Source organism: Zalophus californianus, chromosome 6, assembly GCF_009762305.2.
Source record: "Zalophus californianus isolate mZalCal1 chromosome 6, mZalCal1.pri.v2, whole genome shotgun sequence".
Taxonomy (NCBI): domain Eukaryota; kingdom Metazoa; phylum Chordata; class Mammalia; order Carnivora; family Otariidae; genus Zalophus; species Zalophus californianus.
In genome coordinates, this window is record NC_045600.1 from 37144676 (window position 1) to 37161292 (window position 16617).

General features: G+C 34.9%; 2 protein-coding genes across 2 annotated transcripts in view; one reads left to right on the forward strand and one right to left on the reverse strand.

Moving 5' to 3' along the window:
• The window catches only part of KCNH5 (potassium voltage-gated channel subfamily H member 5), a 305062-nt gene that overhangs the window by 158114 nt on the left and 130331 nt on the right, over positions 1-16617 (forward strand). The window lies entirely within an intron of this gene.
• LOC113909562 (60S ribosomal protein L36a-like) lies at positions 3655-3960 on the reverse strand. The gene has a single exon (XM_027570870.1). The coding sequence runs from the start codon at positions 3958-3960 to the stop codon at positions 3655-3657; it is 306 nt and encodes a 101-aa protein (XP_027426671.1).

The window sequence follows — 16617 nt, forward strand, 5'->3', positions numbered from 1 at the left end:
ATCATTTCTGACATGTTCAAAAGCCATGCTCTCTCAATTTCACATAAATGTTTTATAGCTCCTTAATAAACTGATATAAGAATGGCTTTTTTCATTTAAGGAAAGAGCCTGTGATCTCACAATCAATATTTTCTGGAAATAAATATTATTTATAATATAATGAAATTAGTTAGATATAACATAAGATCAACTTTTAGTATTAAACTATTTATAATAGCTTTAGTAATCATACATTCTGTATAACTTTGATAGCCCCAGAAATGAAGCCAACCATCCATCAATCTATTCATTATTTTTCTAGCTGCTTCCTCAGGCCATATGAATGATGCAGTCCAGTTTCATCTTTGTCATTGTGGAATAATCTTCTTATTTATTTATCACTGATCCCCTGGCACATTCCCTGCCACTTCTAAATTATTTTTTTCTGAGCTTGCAGTGAGTCAGCATCCTACATGGGCTGATAGAGTGCTAGTACTGAAGAAGACCATACATGTTGGCTGACCAAACTTTTCAATTAAACTGGGGTCCAGAGACGCAAAGTAACAAGATTGATGGTCCCAGCATTCACTTTCACTGTCTGCCTTTCAGCCCATCTTTCCCTCAATCTCAGAAGAGTGGTCCCTTCTTATTTCTAAAGGGGCAGACTCTGAGTTGGGTCCCATTCCTTTCCCCTCTGGGAGAAACCCAATTTTCAAAATAAACACTTGCTACATTCTCATCCTGACAAGATTTTTAGCAAAATGGAAACCAGGAGGGGAGTAAGCTTTGGTAGTAGAGGAGTGTGTGGGTGTGGGTATGGGTGTGTGTGGTAGAGGTAGTGGTTTGAGGACTGCATCTTTTGACAGGAACACAAGGGTGTTGTGACGAGGAAGAAGGGAGGTCTGTTCTTTCATTTGGAATATAATCAGAGGACTACAGTATTCTGCTCTTATCCACAACTTATTTATTATGCCCTATTATGGGTCTGACACCATTTCTAATTTTCATAATTTATGGAAAATCACATAATTTTTATAAATGTATTTATAACAGTCATATGAAATAGATATTATTATCCACATTTTTTTCAGATGAGAAAATTGGAACAAGGAAAAATTAAGTGATTTGTCTGAAGTCCTACAGCTAACTGGTGGCAGAGTCAGGATTTAAGCCAGATTTCTCTGACTACAGAATTGGGTTCTTAAAAAACATACCATACTCCATCAGATCCAGCCTACTTCAGTGTTAGAGAGGTCATCGAGTCACAGTTTCCAAGAGTGGGGAAATAAATGTGCAAGTGAAAAAAGTTTTATGAAACTTTATGAGGGTTTGTTAGCAAGATTCAGTTCTGCAAGATGGAAACATTGTGTAGCAGTTGTAGAAGCGTCTAGAAATGCCATTTCAAAATCTGTTCTGAGGCTAGGTCCCATGTTCCGTGTTCTTATCACAACAAAATAAAATAAACTGCATATGGATTATAAAATAAACATCTGTTTACATATATATATATATTTAAGATTTTATTTCTTCAAGAGAGAGGGGGGAGAAGCAGAGGGAGAGGGACAAGCAGACTCCATGCTGGGCATGGGGCCCCACAGGGGGCTCCAACTCAGAACCCTGAGATCAGGACCTGAACCAAAACCAAGAGTCCGACACCTAACCAACTGAGCCACTGAGGTGCCCCTACATGTATTTTTAAAAGTGTTATGCATTTCGCTGAAGGTAGAAATTACAAGTATTCTTTATTTATATTCTTTATAAAGAATAAAGAATACTTGTAATTATTTGTTTTGTCATGTGATACATCGTGTACTTAAAGAGTGTCTATCAAATATATGTACAGTATCAAAGCAGCAAAATGCACCTACCACCCAGCTTAAAGAAAAAAAGAAACACTACCAGTGCTTTAGATGTCACCCTGGTCCTTGACAATCCAATATTCTTCCCTCTGCCTTAGAGGAGACCACTATCCTGGTTTTGTTTCCATACCTAAGGAATGTGTCCCCAAATAATACATTGCTTAGTTTTACCTGTTTTTGCATTTTATATAAATGGATTCATATACTATATGCATTCTTCTGTGACTTGCTCATTTGCCTGACCATTATGTGTATTAGATTCATTCATTGTGTTATGTGAGACTGTGGTTCATTTTTTTGTCACTGCTGAATAGTGCTCTATTGTATGGCTCCTGCAATTCTTGTTACCAGTCTAAAGTGTGCTACATGTTATGATTATCTCTAGTTTTATTTTCAGTACAAACAGTGCTTCTGTAAACATTTTTGCATACATCTCTCAGTGCAGATGTACAAGAGTGTATATATATATATGCCTATAAGAGGAGTTACTGTGTCATAGCTGTGAATTTGGTCAACTTTACAAGATGATGTGAAATTTTATTTCCATGGTGTTCCACCAGCAGTAAACATGAGGTCCTGATCCACATCACCACCAGGTGGATGGGAATGTGATAATTGTGTTTTCAGGTTAGGTTCCCTGATTACTAATCAGAATTTTAAAAAGATGAGAATCGTTTCATATGTCTCCTATTCTATAATAGACTTTTTCAAATCTGTTCATTTTCATTTGGTTGCTTGTCTTTTTAATTGATTCCTGGTTATTCTTTCTATATTCTGGATATATCTTTAGTTGCAAATATCTTCTCCCAGTGTGTCGCATATTTTCATTTTCATTGTGTTATCTTATGGGCCAGCAAACTTCCCCTGCACCACTCTGCTACCTTCATTATGGTATCTTAGGAACAGATCTTCATTTAACGTAGTCAAACCAATCTTTCATGGTTTGTGCTTTTGCCGTCTTGTTTGAGATCTTAGGAATACTCTCCTATATTTCCTTCTGAATGTTAAAATATTTTTCCACTTCAATTTAAACCCTAGTCAGATCTAAAATGCACTTTTTATTAAGATGTGAGGTAGGGATTTAGTTTCATTTTCCCAGATCTGGACATTTTAGTACCATTTATCGAATTGTTCATGTCCCCCAACTCATCTGCAGTGTTACCTGTTTTATATATCAAGATTTCATAAACACATGGAGTTGATGGAGTTACCTGTCTTTCCATATATCTACCACACTATCTATTTATCAAATACATGTATAGTACCTACTATATGCCAGTTGCTGTTCTAAGAGTTTTATAAAGATTAACTCATTAATCTGTAAGGAAGTTACTCTTATTACCCTAATTTTATAGATGTGGGCAACTTAGGCACAAGAGCTTAACTTTTCCAGAGTCACACATCTGGAAAGTCGCAGACCAAAGTTTGAGCTCAGGTAGTCTGGCTCTGTCTACTATGCTGCCTCTCCAATATTTACTTGTTGCTTTTTGCTAGTAGAAGTTTATAATTAATATTATTATAAAGTAAGGCAAATCTTTTAGCCTGGTGCTGCTCATTTTGGAATGTTATGACCCTTCTTGGCATTTTTCTCTTCCAGTTTTAGAATCACCAAGCAAATTTATGCACACACCCATAGGAATACCTACAACCTGTTGATATTTTGATTTTACCTTGAAACTGTAGATCAGTTGTTAGAGAAATGGTATTTCATGATACTGAGCATGGTATTTCTTTTCTTTTTTTTTTTTGAAGTGAACATAACCTCAAGATTTTATTGTCTTCATAATATTAACAAAATATGAAGCTTAGAACTGGATCATTTGGGCCCTCTCTCATCTCCTCCCAGCTCAAAGTGCTTGCATCTCTTAATAGCCAGCATTCTCTTAGATCTGCAATTGGGCTCAACACATTCAAGCCTCAGCACAATCTTCTTTGTAGTTTTAGCCTTTTTCCGGAAAATCAGCTTAGTCTTCCCACCATAGCCACCCTGCTTCCTGTCATAACGCCGCTTTCCCTGGGCATAAAGAGAATCTTTGCCCTTCTTGTACTGTGTCACTTTGTGGGGCTGGTGCTTGCCCCACTTCTTGCAGAAAGTCCGGTGGGTTTTAGGAACGTTCAACATGTTTGTGAGAGTGCTATCGGCACGGAAAGAAAGGAGCATGGTATTTATTTCTGTGTGTTTATAATTTTCTCCATGAAGGTCTTATATAACTATTGTTAAGTTTATAAAAAACATATACATTAAATATATAAAATATGATAATATAATATATATGGTATATATTCTATATTATATATAATGTTATATACATACATATATATATCTATAGTGAACTTAACATGGGCAGAAATTTTTGTGCTTTATTTATTTATGTATGTGTGTTTTAACTTATATTGTCCCAGCCCATAGACTAGTTCATGACACATAATGGCCACTTAATACATGTTTGTTGAATTAGCGAATTATAATAGTATACTTTAAAATTATGTTTTCTAGCCATTTATAGATATTGAATAGGAAAGCCATTAATGTTTCTTTATTAAATTTATAGGTTAGTCATAGTGATAAACTTTTATCATTTCTAAAAAATTGTCTATAGATTCTTTTGTGTTTTGTATGTGGTAAAATACATAATATTTTTTCTTTCAACCCTAACACTTTAACTTTTTTTTTTTTTTTTTTTTTTTGTCTTATTGGAACTAGCTAGAATTCCTCGTTTGGTGACAAAAGTGATGAAAATGAATATTCTTACCTTGTTTCTGCATTCAAAAGAAATACTTTTCTGTTTTACCATCAAGTATGATGTTTGTTATAGTTTTAAAAAATATCATGTTAAATAAAGAAGGGTCTTTTTATTCTAGTTTGCTGATAATTTTGTAACAAATTTATTGAGAAAATCAAGTTTTCTCTTTTAATCTGTTAACATAGTAAACTAGAATAATACATTTTATAACACTAAATCTTACATCTTTGGAATGAACTTGTTTGGTCATTATGAATCGTTTTCATGTAGAAGTGTAACTTTTTTCATAAATTGGTGAGTTATTTTTGCTAATGTTTTACTGAGAATTTTGCATCTGTATTCATAAGTGAGATTAGTAATGGGTATCAAGGTGAACTAGCCCCATAAAGAGTGGGACTTTTCCTAATTTTTCTGGATTCTGAAGGAGTTTTATGTAAGACCGAATTCATATTTCTTGAATGTTTCCTAGAACGTCCCTGAAAAAACCATCTATACTTAGTGATATGGTGCTAAGATTTTAATTCTGATTCAATTTTTTCAATATTTGCAGTATCAAAAGAAAAGTTTCCTTTTTCTTTTTGAGCCACTTTTGCTATGTTGATAAGTTTTGTTAAATTACATTTGGTAGAAATGTGTTCATTTCACATGAATTTTCAAATTTATTAGCATACGTTTTCATCTCATCACAGTTAGTTTCTGCTGTGCCTTCATTTATGTTTATTCTTTATTTTATTATTATTTGTTTCTACTTTTCTCTCTTTTCCTTGATCAATGTTTTTTTTTAATTTTTTTAAGATTTTATTTATTTATTTGAGAGAGAGAATGAGATAGAGAGAGAGAGCATGAGAGGGGGGAGGGTCCGAGGGAGAAGCAGACTCCCTGCTGAGCAGGGAGCCCGATGCGGGACTCGATCCCAGGACTCCAGGATCATGACCTGAGTCGCTTAACCAACTGAGCCACTCAGGCGCCCTTCCTTGATCAACGTTGCTAAGCACTTTTATTCTTTTTTTTTTTTTAAAGAACCAATTTTTGGTTTTGTTGACCCTCTACATCATATTTTTGTTTTCTTTCTTTTTTTTTTTTTTAAAGATTTTATTTATTTATTTGACAGAGAGAGACACAGCTAGAGAAGGAACACAAGCAGGGGGGTTGGGAGAGGAAGAAGCAGGCTTCCCCCTGAGCTGGGAGCCCGATGTGGGGCTTGATCCCAGCACCCGGGGATCATGACTTGAGCTGAAGGCAGACGCTTAATGACTGAGCCACCCAGGCCCCCCTTTTGTTTTCTTTTTTATTAGTTTCTGCTCTTCTCTTAGCTATTTCCTTCATTTAATTTTTTTTTAAATTTATTTTCTTAAACTTCTTTATTTGGACGCTGAGCTCATTTATTTTCTGACTTTCATCTCTTTATTGTAAGTGTTCAATACTTTCTCTTAGCTTTATCACACAATTGCCACATATGGTACATAGTTCATCATTTATTCTAAGGATTATTTTATATAACACTTAGAAAAAATGCAGTTATAGCATATAATGGTTTCTTATCATTCCTAATTTTTATTTTACACTTATCGGATGATTCTATAAACTTTTAAAAACATGTAATTATGCCACATATTGCTCTTGTGCATATATGTGAAAGAAATATCTATAATCAAATTGGTTAAGATATTGATTAAGCTTCTTCACATTCAGAATCCATCTCTTCTGAATCATTCATTGATTCAGACATAGACTTTTATTTTTGTCCATATTAAGTCATCCTCTGTGCCATCAAAGGCATTCCTTAAAGAGTGCGTTACTGGGGCTCCTGGGTGGTCAGTCCTTAAGCATCTGCCCTCGCCTCAGGTCATGATCCCAGGGTCCTGGGATCGAGCCCTGCATGGAGCCCTGCTTGGAGCCCTGCATCAGCCTCCCTGCTCAGCGGGAAGCCTGCTTCTCCTTCTCCACTCCTCCTGCTTGTGTTCCTGCACTCGTTGTCTCTCTTTGTCAAATAAATAAATAAAATCTTAAAAAAAAAAAAGGAGTGCTTTACTATTTTTCCTGGGATTTGCTCCCAAAATGCTGACAGCTATTCTGTGAGTTTTGACCCAGGTGCTCTCTTGATCTTATCAGAAATATGCCACTGGATCATTTTTGGTGAACAAACAGAATTTGTATTTTTTCCTTAAATGTCCTAAATGTTTTGCACACTGGAATATGAAGGATGTAATTTTCTTGTTAAGTCACCAGGAATAACAATCCGTTATGTGAAGGTAATGGCAATTATGTCATCTGGTCAACTATAGTTGAAATTTATCATTGATTATAAGATATATTCTGATTTCAGAGATATTAAAATGTGAAAAACTGCATGCCTTAGATTAGATACAAGATAATGTTCAGTTCTAAGTATTTTCCAATTTCTATTTTGATATCTTTCTTCTTTAACCTATAGGTTATTTAAAAGCTTATTTTAACATTTCTAAATGCATGAGTGTTTTTTTTTAATTTTTGCTATTGACTGCTAAATTTTTTCCATTTTTATTTATTTATTTCAGAATTTTTAAAATTTGAGTACAGTTGACACACGATGTTACATTAGTTTCAGGTGTACAACATAGTGATTCAACTTCTCTAAACATTATGCTGTGCTCACCACAAATATAGCTACCCTCCATCACCATGCAATGTTATTACAGTATCATTGACTATATTCCCTGTGCTGTGCCTTTTATTCTCATGACTTATTCGTTGCGTTACTGGAAGCCTGTATCTCCCACTCTCCTTCACCCATTTTGCTCCTCCCCCCTTCTCCTTCCCTTCTGGCAACCTTCAGTTTGTTCTCTGTATTTATAGGTATTGACTGCTAACTTATAATCTAATATAAATATTTAAAAATATTAAAAATAAACATTTATATTAGATACATTAATAAATATATTTGTATTTATACACGTATTCTAATATATATAAATATATTCTACATTGTGCCAGTGTTTTTGAAATTTGTCAAGACTTGTTTTACTGCCTTGATATGGTTCATTTTTAACATTCCTTTGAGAATAATTAAATTCTCCAGATTTTGTGGTTTATGTACTGTGTTGCTCAATATCTTTAAAGATTTTTTCATCTGGTTGATGAATCTGTTTTTAAGAGAGATGTGTTAAAATCTCCTTTCATTTTTGTGAATTTCTCAAACTCCTGTCTATTGGCAATTTCAGCTTTATATATTTTGAAGCTATGTTACAAGGTACATACAAGTTTAAAATGACATCTCAGGGTAATTAACATTTTTACCCATATGTAGTTACTCTGTGTATCACATTTTGCATCTAATGTCTATTATATAACTTATTTTTGTATCTGTTTCTTTTTTAAATTTAATTTAATTTAATATTAAGTTCCAGTATAGTTAACATTATTATTATATAACTCTTATATCTCTAGCAATAATTCATAATATCTTCAGCAATAATTTTTATATTATTTGATCTCTAGCAGTATTTGCATATATTTCTAATAATGATTTTTGAATGGGGATCTATTGTCTATTATTAATACCAGATTTATTTCGATTAATATTTGTCTGACATAATTTTTAACCTTCAAGTTTCAACCTTTTAGTGTTTTATTTCTCTTTTGAATCTCACATAAATAATTCATTGTTGTATTTTTGAAAAATTCACTTTGGCAATCGATTTTAACTAAAGAGTTTAGTCTGTTTACATGTTTTAATTACCAGTACTTTAAAATTCTGTCTATAATCTTACTTTGTAAGCCTTCAATTTCTAATTTTTCTGTTTTTCTTTCTCTTTCTTTCTTGCTTGCTTGCTTGCTTTTTCTTTTCTTCCTTCCTTCCTTCCTTCCTTGTGGGTTGACTTTTTCTCCCTTGACTGTTTTGGGAGTTAGAATCTCTATGTCTATTCTTTTAGTGATTTCTCTAGAAATCTTAATATGTATGTTTAACAAAGTCTACTGTTAATGAGTAGCTTTCCCTTCTTTTAGTGCAACATAAGGGATTTTAAATCAAATCCACTCATTCCCCTCTGTACTTTTTACCATTGTTCTAGTCTTTTAGTTCTATTTTTAATACTAGAAATTAGATATCATAGTGAGTAAAACACACATACTATTTTTTCTCTTACTTTCTAAAATGTAATCTTAGAAAGTAACTTTATTATATTATATGATATAATATTTTACATAATATTCTCTAGTCTGTGCTCCTAATATATTCTATGCTCTTTAGAACTAAACATCTGGTTTTATTTATTTATTTTTTTATTAGTCCACAGTGCCTGGGACAATGCTGTGTACTTAGAGGTGCTTAATAAGTACTTGCTGGCTCATTGACTCAGCATCCAGTTATTCTCATGAGTTTTCATTAAATGAGAAAATTTAACATCCAAGTTAAAATGTTTAGAGATTTTTTTTTTCTGCTGTGGTTGGTGTTGGTTTTCCATGCTCCATTTCCATGGGACTGATTCAACTGGAAGTTTCAATTACCAGGCCAAGTTGGTGTGGGAAGTGGTGGTGGGAAGAGACATAAAGAGAAAAATGGGGAATGCAAAAAATATTATTGCATTTTGTGATTATGTGAAGAGCAATAAAGCTAGCATGGTTTCATATTTCATTTGCTGCTCTTCTGTCTAACTATATTGTTTCTTTTTTTACTTATTGACATTTATGAGTACTCATAATAATGCCATGCTGTAGATAAGGCAGTGATAGATTTTATTCCTTGGCCTCATTCTGGGTCAGATAAGGCCATGTTAGATTCAAGACAAAATTTACATCTCTTTTCTTTTCATCCATGCCATTTTTTTCCAATATTCCAGTGTCTTTCAGATCAAAAAACCTCTTTTTTCAGTATGTGATGAACACCCATGTTAATTTTTCAGTCTTACTTTTTCACTGGGTTCATCTAGAAAAGCATTTCTTTCCCACTAATAAAAACACTTTTCTTACCTTATAGTTTCTGATTCAAGAGAGCTTAAAAATAAACCTGAATTTCACTTAAGATAATGCAATAAAAGGACTCTGGCTCAGACATCTGTTACTCATTGTTTATAACCTCTGGCTAAAAGTCATGCTAATCTAGAGTTATTGCTATTTATTTCTCAGACTGCTTGCTCAAAAGATTCATGCATTGTCTTTAGTTATTTTCACTTTGCTTGTGATGTCAGTAAAGCCTAAGTAAAATCTGAAACACTAGGTGTTAGTGTGGGACAAAGGACCACCGCCATAAAGCAAGTTAGTGGTCAAAATTTGTCAGTTCTAACCACTGCATCACACTGACCTTTGTCACCATACTTAGTTGCTGAAGAATAATTTGGAATTTTTAGCTTTCAATAGTTGTTTTCTGCTGTACAATATAGTAATTTAACACTTCAGGTTGTGCAACTGAAACTAATATAACACTGTATGTTAACTAACTGGAATGAAAGTAAAAACTAATGTTACCAGCAAAATAATAATAATAATAATAATAATAATTGTTTTCTTCTAAAGAAAGGCAGGGTGTTTTTATGTATCTCCTTCATATGTGGCCATATGAGATTATTTGTATGATCTTCAATAATTTTTAATCTTTCATTGAGATTATTTACTGGGTTGTTACATATAGTTGCTGGGATCCAAAAGGATCAAGAGAGGGATTCCTGTGACCTCGTGAAAATCTTTGTTTCTGAAATCTTTGAATTCTGATCAGAATGCCTGTAAAGAAACAAGAATTCACTTCATAGTCTATAATGAGTTAAGTAGCAGCTTATTATGTACATTCTGTTGATGCCTGGACAACATATGCTATATTGATCATAAAATTGAACTCTGAATCTACCTCAGAAAGACTTTTGAAACATATGGATCAATATACTTTCTGCTTTCCCTTTAAGGATACTCCCCATGATAAGATGAAGGTGGATGGGGGATTTCCTCTCAATTCTCAATATTCATTGGCAATGTAAAATGAAAAATTGAAGCAGCTATACCAATAGTAGGTCTCCATCTTGCATTCTCCCCCAACCCCTAAAACATTTTTATCTAAGTTGCCTGCTATTTGCTGACAAAGGTGAATCAAACTTTTTCACTGTATTGCTATAGATATCCTTATGCAAACAGAATGTAATTCTGATTGATTCATAGCATATAGCTTCAGTGACCTATTGACAATTCAAATGGAAAGACGGATTTGCTTGGGACTTATGCCCTTCCCCTCCTCATCTAAAAGAATTGCCATTAGGGAAAGCGATATTCTTGGGACTGTTTCTGTAGATTCCATTTCTGGACATACCTATGGATTATTGGGTTGAAGACATAGCATAGATTTCCATTATTTCTGCCCACTGGGAAAGCTTATGGTATGAAAGCAATTTCTTCCTTCTATGCCCACACCTTGGTTATTATTTTCCCTATACTTAAGAGTAAATTAAATCTTTATGCATATGGAGTTAGGGTTATACCTCCTAAAGGAATTCATAGAAAGGAGGGTTTAATGTTGGGTATCCATGCATGCCAAAAAGAGGTGTTTCCCAGTAATGCTGAGGCAGCTTTACAAGATTATCTCTTCAGAGTAAGTTTTATGAGAAAAAGACATAAATCTTCTTGTCTTAAATTTCAGTGTCATATCTTGGAACCAAAAAGACTGCAAAGGTAGATGCTGCATATGGAGCATCTTAATTTGTCTTTGCCCCCATCCTGACTCAGAAAGTGATTTGCTTTATTCAAATCATGATGCAGAATGAATTATGGTGGACTAATGAGTTCCTTAATCTATATTGATAGCATAAGGGTTAAATCTGGGGGCACTAGGTTATCAGAATCTTTCTGTAATTTCCTAGGAGCCTGAAGAAAACAGAACAGCAAAGTATATTTACAGTTAATATTACTACTTTAAAATATCTCAAAATAGATGTAGGAAAAACCTTCCCATTTCACATTTCCAAAGTGTAAAGCCTTATTTAAGAGTTAATTGAGCACCTGAGAATTGTATATTATTTGTAATTTATTAACAGAATCTAAAACTAAAGAAAAGCTGAAATGTCAAGTTTCCTTCCATTACTAAGTTCACTATTATGAATTTAAGGCTTTTGCTCCATTTCTGAGTTATCATTAGAGTAGATTATAAGCTTGGTTATCTATAGATTCCCAGCTGTAGAAAAGAGGGGAATGTATTCACTCAAGTTTTAGAAATTAAATTAAGAGGAGTTATCTTTTGAAATATCTGAAAAAATTATTGAGCCTTAGTGAGTTTAATTTCAGTGTGTTTAAAGAAAATCAAAGGTGGATTCATTTAGTTCAGGCTATCAGATGAAGGAAGGTGTTCTTCCATGCAGAGCCTTCAAGGAAGAGTGGAGGATGACTTACACTTCACCTCTGGCTTCTGATTTAGCGAATGGTCAGACAAAAGCTATCTAGAATTGGTTGGATATTAACCAATGTTAGGTAGCTTTTGTTCTGGTACAGTGGAAATCACTAGTAACCTTGACTTCCAGGTATTCTAAGGGATGCAGCTTGAAGGTAGTGATAAAAGTGAAGACAAAATAACTTGCGGGAGGAAACAAACTGAGGGTTGATGGAGTAGTGGGGGGTGGGAGGGATGGGGTGGCTGGGTGATAGACATTGGGGAGGGTATGTGCTATGGTGAGCGCTGTGAATTGTGTAAGACTGTTGAATCACAGACCTGTACCTCTGAAACAAATAATACATTATATGTTAAAAAAAAAAGAAGAAGATCGCAGGAAGGGAAGAATGAAGGGGGGGGGAATCAGAGGGGGAGAGGAACTATGAGAGACGATGGACTCTGAAAAACAAACTGAGGGTTCTAGAGGGGAGGGGGGTGGGGGATGGGTGAGCCTGGTGATGGGTATTAAAGAGGGCACGTATTGAATGGAGCACTGGGTGTTATATGCAAACAATGAATCATGGAACACTACATCAAAAAAACTAATGATGTAATGTATGGTGACTAACATGACATAGTAAAATAAAATTAAAAAAAATAACTTGGTGGAATAAGAAACTTGGATTAGTTCAGTGTCATTGCCTCTTGACTTGGAGGAAATCTGTATGAGGTGGTTGAACACATGCAATTACTAAATACACAAGAGGGCAATAAAGGGAAGCACTCATATTTCTTAGTTGACGACAGTTTTATTACTTACAAGTCTGAACTCTTCCTGTTCCACTCCCACACCACCAGGATAGAGACCCCTTCTCTTTAATACATAGATTCTGTGTGCACGTGTATTTTGTGGTGTGTGTATGTGTATATGTGTTCTCAGTATAGGGTTTTAGGAGTAGGGGCTTAATGTTCATGTTTAGTTTCAAGTCTTGATGACTCGTATTGATTTGATGACTAGTTGATCAATGACCCTTTTATGACCTTCAACTTTTAATTTTTGTACATAACTTAATGCCTTTCTGAGCAACTGTCTTCCATACTCATGGATTACTCACTTATCTCCTAGGTAGTTATGTATTCAATTGAAATACACAGACAGTATTTAGGATAATTTATTATCACACAGAATTGTTATTGTGTGCAGAATTTGGTACTTAATGAGCCAGTTTTGTCTCATATCCAAAACACTGCAGGTACTAAAATAGTCTGGGTGTCAGAATCTGCCCTGGCTTCTCACCTTGTGGAGATTTGGTTCTTAAGAATCAGAGTGGCAGAGCAATAGGAACTAGGCCAGCCCTAAAAACCTAGCCTTGTAGTGTGTGATCGATCATTGGCTAAACGTTAATGTGATCCCTGACTGTTCTCTAGACTACCATATCGTCATTTTCCTTGATTCTGGGCATCTGACTCTTAGTTCTAGACTTTCTCCTTGTTTCCTGTCACTGGGCGGTGCCATTCTTGATATTCTTCTCACTTGCAGTTGAGCTTCTTCAGTACAGTCTCTACCTTTCCTGGGTGGGCTTCCATATGATGTTCTGCTAGAATGTAAGCTCTACAAGGGGAGGGTATCTGTTTTGTTCATTGCTATGCCTTCAGTGACTAGAACAATGCTTGGCAGGTGTCAAGTTCTCAATTAATAAATATACGTTGAATAACATTTATTGACTTCTATTTCTATCATTTTGTTTTCCTCTAATTCTCTTACCTTTGCACTTCCATGAGTAGCCTTTGTTGTCAGGTATCTAACCTGTGTTACCTACAGGGTGATCCCAGAAGTCCAGAGAAAATCTCCTCTTTCTCAGTGCTCATGCCTTCTAGCCACTTCTAGCCCATGGCAATCTGCTGCATGATATGCTCAAGGATGTTAATATTATAAGGTGTTATCACCTATATTAAAGTACATCTCAACTGGCACTAAGGATGAATTAGAGTCTCTATGTGACTTTGCCTCTCCCAAAATAGATATTTTTATGACTAAGAAGTTCTTAGGTCTTATCAGAGAGCAATTTCAGGAAATTCTTAGATAAGCAGACTTATTTTTCTGTATTATCCAACTGTTGGAGGTCAGTGATCTTTTCTGCAGCATAAAAAATATCCAAAAACACAGATCCAAATGGATTATGCAGATGGGTGACAGGCATTAGGCATTCTGCAATCTCAGGAAATCCACAAGTAATAATGATACTATTGTGGAGGCACCTGGGTGCCTCAGTCAGTTAAGCATCTGACTTTGGCTCAGGTCATGATCTCAGGGTCCTGGGATCAAGCCCTGTGTCGGGCTCTGCACTCAGCGGGGAGTCTGTTTGTCCCTCTTCTTCTCCTTCTGCCTTTCCCCCTGCTCCTGCTCTGTCTCTCTCTCAAATAAATATTTAAAAAAATGATACTATTGTGTAGGTGAAGATGTACACAGATACTTCCTTCTAATATCTAGTGACACTATCTGCTATTGAGAATTAATCTAATACAGTTCTCTGAGGGAAGCCTTAAACTTCTGTAAGACTGAGTTTATAGGAATGTATATCAAATTAGTTTTCAACTTAACAATACAGAAATAGAGATCATAGAGCTTAAGGTCACCTTAAGAGATCATCTATTTCAGATACCTACCTAGGGGCAGATTAGGTATAATTCAAATTTCATACAAAGCATTCATCCTCATGAGATCCAAAGAGGTTGAATGATTTTCCTGCCAAGGGTGACATAGCAAAGCTTTGAAAGAAAATAAATTTCATCTACTGAGATATAGTCCAAAAGGGAATATATGTTTTCATAATTTTTGTTTAAGTTTTCCCTTAATAGAAAGCTTCTAAAACAATCAGCAGTGTCCTAAGCACATCTTCTTATACTATGTGCAGGACTTTTGGTCTGTAGTTTCAGCAGAATGGGATTAGAGGCTACAATCAAAGGCTTTTCCTTTCTGTAAGGCAGAGAGGGTTTATGCTCTTGTAAGACAAATCACAGTGCATCTAACAAAGTATAGCAGACCAGACAAGTCATCTGCAGAGCCTCAGACTCTTGATTGAGAATCAGCATGTCCTCAGTTTTCACCATTCTTAGGTAAAAGAAATGTAAAATGCTCTTAGAAATACATACACTAGTATTAATTGAAGGATTCATAAAATTTTAGACATAGCTGAGACTAAAAATCATCTTGACTGCCCTTTTTATTTTAAGTAAGAAGAACTGGGTCCTAAAAATTGATGAGGCTATATATTTGACCACAGTTAAAGAAAAAGTCATGGGGCTCCAAAGGTTTCATGCTAGACCACTCAGTGGCAAAGCCCACCAGAACACTTGTTCTGACCCCAAAGTCCAAGGCTTTTTCCATTTTAATGAAGTGAGTCTCCTTCTATGAGCCTCAAATCTTATATCTTGCTCAGCATTATTTTATTTGATGTGTTCAGCACTATGGTTCAAGTTGAAGGTTTATTCCCACACTTCTTTTTTGTTTTCTAATATACTCAAATGATTTTTGAAGCATTGATAAGAGACAGATTTTTGTCTTGCTCTTTTCTTATACCTCTGTGTTTTGTCTTCCTGCTTCTGGAAATATTCACCCTACAGTCTCCAAATACTGACATTGAGTTGCATGAGGCACACAACTTTTGGAAGTGAAGTCTTGGGTATTTTGCCCCAACCTCAACCAAGAACTTGCATTTGACTTATATTGCTTTCCTCCTATTGCCTAGGAGGTCATACAAGCTGAGTGGTATAGTTTTGAAGTCTGTCTGATGATTAGATCTGTATTTTGTCAAATGTATGCAGTGATAATAGTAAAATGAACATCTCATTAGAAATAAGATAGCATAATAATTTATAAAGGGAAATTAGGAACAAGAGGGCTAATTATGTATTTTCCCTTAAAATGCCCTTTCTGCCATTGTCAGAAATACGGGATTAGGTAAACAAAATGTGGCATTTTGTTTGGTATTTTCTTACGTCTAGAAATATTATTTTAACACTCCTGAAAAGTACAACTTTCAATATTATCATACTGCCAACTCTACTCAGAACTAACATTCTTTTATTCAACTGTCTCTACTAACAGTCTTAACTGGTATTATTCCTTACTTAATCATTTTTATTGTTTATACAGAGATGTAGTAATTTCCCCATTTTGTGCCTGTTTCAAAATGCTCCTTAAGTGCAAAACTATTCTGTCCCATGACCTAGTGTGTGGAAGGAAATATGCATCCAACTATGCGTGTATATTCGCACAATGCTCATGCTGACAGGAGCCATATTTTTCCTGAAAAGCATGATTGATGAAGCCAGTTTTGCAGACGAAGAGCTTATGATCAATTTCTTTCAAGGTTCAGTTCAAGTTTGACTTCATGAAGGATTTCATGTAGCAAATGGGAAAATACTCTTTTTAAATTTTTAGGTAGTTTCACTATCATTATGGGCTTCTAAACCTACCCATGGCCCAGCCCTGGTTAAAGCCAGGGTGGCTCTGCTATGCCACAGGTTTGGTGTAGCACAGCCATTAAAGAAAGCATGTGGCCGGTTGTGTTCTTGAAAATCTATAGCCCGCAGGATTCCACTTTCTGTTAGTATTAAGTGCAGACCATGTGGCATAATACAAAAATTGAAGCACAAATTTTTGCATACTACAAGTATTGCAGTTTATGACCAAGCAGCCTGACTGCTCGGC

Coding starts and splice junctions, on each gene's coding strand:
- LOC113909562 (XM_027570870.1), bottom strand. CDS start 3,960: ATGTTGAACGTTCCTAAAACCCACCGGACTTTCTGCAAGAAGTGGGGC.